Genomic DNA, 5,661 nt, shown 5'->3' on the forward strand with positions numbered 1-5,661 from the left:
CACACACACCCACACACCCACACACACACACACACACACACACACACACACACACACACCCCCCCCCCATGAGTTTTGCCTGTTAGCAGCCAGAGGTGCAGTGCCCCAGAAGACAGACTCCCCCAGTGAGACACACACACAGCTGGCAAGCTTTGTGGCCTCAGCAGGGGCCACCATCCCTGCAGTTTTCATCCTGCTGCACCTTAACACACACAGGGTCATCTATGTCATGAATTTTGTCTGTCAGCAGCTTGAGGTGCAGTTTCCCCCAAGCCCCTGCACCAATCTTCTTAAAACCTGGCAGGCTTTGTGGCCTCAGCAGGGGCTACGACTCCTGCAGTTTTCATCTAAATCAGTTTTCATGCTCTCAGCAGAGGCTACCACCCCTGCAAGTTTCACCTAAATCAGAGACAAAACAACAAATGTATAGATATTTCATTGATCCTCCATTATACCCTATGGCTGATCTCCGAGGCAGCTCCAAAGCTTTGGAGCCACTTTGGACGGATCGAAGCAGCAAACCGATCCAGAGCTCCAGATTGAATCGCTGACATCTGAAGTGGCCAGATCTGAAGCCCAACTGAATACCTGCTTACTTGCATAGGCCTAAGCAAAAGCTTATGTGGGGTCTATTACTACCCAAAGGGAACCTGATCTTATCTTGGTTGTTGCTGTTTTTCCAAGAAATGCTGTGGTCATTCAGGAAATCCATCTAATCCCTTAATTGTTTGGGGTCAAAAATTGGGCCACATTTTTTTAAAAGTTTCATATGCAAAACATTGACAACTCCCTACCTACAACAGAAGGTGCAGTTATGGTGGTTCTATGTAAAAAACAGAGAACTGCATACACACATAGTTAGGAAGTTACCTAAACAGCTACTTGCACATGAAATTACCCAATTTGTAGGAAGAGGAGCACAATGTTTATCCTGTGGACCTGTAAATTCATGTTCTAAAAAAAAAAATCCTTAATTCTGTTGGGTGGAGGATAGTACAGATTTTTTCATATACAAAGCACCTAGCACAGTGTGTATACTACCAAAAATCAAGCAATAACAATAATACATTACTGTGTTCCTCTTGCTAGATTTTGACCTTGACTATTGCAATACATTTCATAAATGCTTTGTACGTCTTTTTTTCTGTTAAGCAATTTTATCTGGGTAAGTGTCATTATACAATCTATTCCTGCCAGTAAAAAAAGTGCTAACTTAAAAGCTCAATATAACATCTAATAAAGTCAATGAGAGTGTTTCCATGGAGTTCAAGGGGCATTGAATTGAGGCCCAATGGAAATTTCTGAGAAGGATTTTAGTCACATAAATACACAAGCTTTTACAACAGCTTTTATAGGTACATCCGGGATGTGAGGTTAAAGGAAGGAGGAGATTACCACAAGTCAGTTGTTCTGGGGTAACTGCCAATATTCATGCTCTTATCCTGTGCTACATGACAGCTAACCCTGAGCAATGCAATGAAACAAGGCTCAACTGCCACAAGTTAGTTTTAATCTACTGTGGGGCAAAAGAGTGCATATGGGTAGCAGCTGCCATGAACGTGTGCCGCTGGCAGCTGCGGGGGGCATGGCGGTGCTGGCAGTAGCGGTAAGCAGGGAGCTCCCACAGATGCCACCAGTGCTGTTGGCGGTGGGGAGGGGGAGGTAGCGAGTGGTGATCACCCCCATTTCATAGGGGGTGCATCGCCATGCTCCGGGGGTGCACATGCACCCGTATGCACCCCCTACGCATCACCAATGGCAGTTGCCATATGGTAAATTCACACCCTTTTTCACTTCATGGTAACCTGTTTGTGTGCTCAAATCCTCAGTGAGCCTAATAAAATCCACATTGCACCTATGAAACACCACAGCATAGCTTAGAGCAGTAGTCACCAACCAGTAGATCGCAATCGACTGGTCAATTGTGGAGCTTCTGATAGTTGATCTCAGTCTCAGCCTCCCATCTCATTTTTTTTCCAAGCTAAAGTTAGGCATAAAATAGGGGTGGGCAAAATGGACTCCAATTCCTAGCAGCCCCTGCCCTCAGGGCTTGGGCCAGTCTCCATGGAGACCCCAGCCTCATCTGGAAGGGGAAGCTTAGGCTGGGGCTGGGGCTGGGGCTGGGATCTCCCCATGGAGATCAGACTGAGAGCAGTACAGGGGGCTGCTCTGGAGCCACTGGGTACTTGGGATGGGGGCAGCTTGCTCTGCAGCCAGGGCAGAGCCACAATCTGTAGCCTGCATGCTCCAGGCAGGGGTGGTGTGCAGGCAGGGGATCACAACTCTGCCCTGGACCCCTGCAGCAATGACAGCCTGGTCTGGAGCAGGCAGATAATGTGCAGTCACAAGTGTCACACTAAGACTCGGTAAGTAGGGAAAATGTATAACTGTATAATAAACTGTAATACTTGTAATTGTAAATAATTGTATAATTATAAATAATTATAACTGTAAATAATTGTATAATTGTAAAATAAACTGTTATTTCTACATTTTCTTTGAGGTAGATCCTGGGTTGCACTTTAATTCAAAAAGTGATCTTGTGCTTAAAAAAGTCAGAGACCACTGACTTCGAGAGAGCAAAAGGAACAGAACTGCAAAGAGAAAAGCCACAATACTGCTAAAGGGCAGGGAGTGTAGCTGACAGGGCGAGGCTTTCTGCCTCTCTTCAAAGCTCCAGTGATGCCTCCCTGGATAAACATGCTGTGACTGGCACTCTATATTTAGTCAATTATTTCTTATGTGTGGAAGCAGAGCATGTCAAGAGTCAAGATAAAATTGCAAAGGTGAGCACACAGGCTGGGAAAAGGAATCGTTTTCCTAGCAGGCCCTTGCCACCTGGTTATCCCAGGAAATGCAGCATCACCTATTTTAGAGTTCTCTGCTCCCCTTTCAATGTGGGTAACGCAAGACATGGGCAGGGAGCCAGTGGTTGCTTGTAAGGGAGCTATGCTACCAGGCCCCAGTTCCAGCCGGATGGAATGCTTGATTGCTAGGGAACTCCTTATGGGTGACAAGCTGACACTTGACACCCTTCAATGAACCCACAGGGCATTTTTATATGTGCTCTGGGGGTGGTGGTGGGGCTTTAATTAAGGTGGCTCCAAGAGCTGCTCTAATTAAAGCACCCACAGTATCTCATGTATCAGTGACCCCATGCTTCAAAATGGCAGCAGAGTGCTAAAACTTGTTTGACAAGCTTTAATTAAAACACCCCCATCACCATTTTGAAGCATGGAGACACTAATACACAAGATGTAGAGGCTGGCTGGAGCATGCTAATTAGCACACTCCAGAAGACTCAATTAATCAATTAATTGAGTCCCAGCATGTCTACAGGCATCCAGTCTCTCTCTCTGTAGAAGAAAGAAAATCCCCATATAGTTTACCAGCCAGAGATGCTCTAGTAAGTTTTCCCTCCTCCAGGTCCTTTTTGTGAAAGGAGATAATCAAGTACTCCATTTTCTTTTCACGTCTAATATTTCCTAAAACTATTAAATCAAAAAAGAATCCCTGATTATTTTAGGAACAATGGTTTTAGGGTACTTCTATAAAATCCTTATCAAAGCCTACAACGTTATGAAAAATATCAAATGCCTTGCATTTAAAATCTCATTTAACTTTATCCTAACCGGGCCATTGGTTGAATAAAAAGATATCACCCACTCCTTGCCTCTTGCATAATTCCTGGACCACCATAGCTTCAACATCACTCCAGCACTCCGTAAAAGTGTTAAATGACTTCTCACCCCACAGTACTGCTCCTCATTGAAGATCTGTGGAGGGAGAGGGATTCCATTTTGTGGCTTCTTTTCACCTGGGACATTTTCTCTCATCCATTTCCTGTTGTCCTCATCACCAGCTATGTCCATTGGCTGAAAGTCAATCTTGTTGGCCTCTAAAAAGCCCAGTACTTCCTGCTGTTTTTTCTTGATCTAGTTGGAAAGGGAAAAAGATAAGAATTGTTATTTTTGGGTAAGCTAAAAAAAAACAAAACATGTTAACTTGTTATGGAGTGCAGGTATCTCAGGATGGCATCACACATTCAACTTAACAGCACATTCAAACAGTTTAGTGCCATTGTGGCATTGCAAAATTTCTTCCTTTCAAGGGAGGATTATCTGGATATTTCATTAAGTAATACGTACTAACGTGTACCAGCTTAATACATCACAATATTCCAATGCATGAACGGCGCATGCCCCTGGCAGCTGGGGGGGGCACAGTGGCGGTGGGAGCATGGCAGCGGTGGAAGCGGTGGGAGCCCAGTGGCAGTAAACTGGGGAGCTCCTGCTGGTGCTTTCAGCGGCGGTGGGGAGTGGCGAGCACTGACCAAGAATCGGTGACCACCTGCAGCCACTGCTGGCAGCAGGAGCAGCCAGCAGGGATTGTAGTGGTGGGGTGACAAGTGGCGACCTCTTGTGACAGTGTCAGTGGCACTTTCTTGCAGGGGGTGCACCGCCACATGCAGGGGATGCATGTGTACCTGCATGCACCCCCTACATGTCACCCCATTCCAATGATTTGCAACCACTGTACATGAACAGTTGACTACACCTCAGACTGGATACTCTATACAGGGTATAACAGCTCCCTTTAAACAACACTTACAAACATTTATTTACTTAGAATCATGCCCCTTTTTTTTTCTTTCCGTGTCCCTCTCTTAACACTTAAGGCAGGCACAGGGACAATCAAGGAGGCTTAATTAATGGGATTTTTTTTCACAATTTCTACATTTGAATAGATGCTTACCGGAACATCAGGAGCCATTGTAGTCACAAATTAAGGAAATTAAAATACAGCTTCAGTTCATATGTCTGTTAAAGATTAAACATTTCTTGTTTATATTGAGTCTAACGTTGCAACTGGAGCCCTGAAAACAATGCTGCAGCACATTCCATTGCTTTAAAACTAATTGTGATGTTGGGATTATCTAAATTTGCTTGTGAGAGACTTGCCTGGATTTGAGCCAAGCACAAGGCAAACAGGTCTTCTGTAAACTCCTTCCCACAGCCCTGCTATTCATATGTTCCTAACTAGTAACTGTGTTTCAAATCTGGGCTTTTCTTCCTGCTAATTATGTTAAGCCATGTGATAATTTAGTGACACATAAAAATGGTAACAAAGAGAATGATACCACCAAGATAATTTGTACTTATGACCAATCATGTGATTTGAAACCTGAGCTCCAGAAATGAAATATTTGAACACTGAGACCTAAAAAGGCACAGAGCCCATAGAATTCAGAGCTTTACGATGAGACAAACAATAAGCCCGAATCTTGACTTACTACTGTATTTCTAAACTCTAATCTGCATAAAAAGTTGTAGTAGTTTGTCAGAGCATCTTATGGAAAGAATTAATTTCCAGTAGTATTAGAAGGATATAATTCTTTGCTCTCATTGAAAAAGCAGCAGCTAAGTGCTTGTTTCTGCAAAGACTTAGCAATAGGAAGACGTTGTCTAAACTTTTAGGAAAAAAACTAGCTTGCAAAGACGACTAAAACAACAAAACACTTCTGAATGCCAACTATAACAAAAAGTATTGAAAAGTGATATGGGTGGTGCAACAGGAGTGCCACTATTGGAGCCTCTCCGGGTATGATTTGCCCTCCTGTAATGGGCTAACCGCCTGCTTACTCACCTGCCATGCCTTGAT

The 5,661-nt window shown here is 44.0% G+C and overlaps 1 protein-coding gene across 1 annotated transcript in view; it reads right to left on the reverse strand.

Annotated features, from left to right (window-relative positions):
- Window positions 1-5,661, reverse strand: part of LOC109302621 (SH3 domain-binding glutamic acid-rich-like protein) — a 90,781-nt gene that overhangs the window by 53,115 nt on the left and 32,005 nt on the right. The window contains exon 2 of the mRNA XM_019524246.1: window positions 3,750-3,935. Coding sequence (XP_019379791.1) covers window positions 3,750-3,935 — 186 coding nt within the window. The remainder of the gene's footprint in view (window positions 1-3,749; window positions 3,936-5,661) is intronic.

The sequence above is a fragment of the Gavialis gangeticus genome, unplaced genomic scaffold, assembly GCF_001723915.1.
Source record: "Gavialis gangeticus isolate Ggan-Ray unplaced genomic scaffold, GavGan_comp1, whole genome shotgun sequence".
Lineage (NCBI taxonomy): Eukaryota > Metazoa > Chordata > Crocodylia > Gavialidae > Gavialis > Gavialis gangeticus.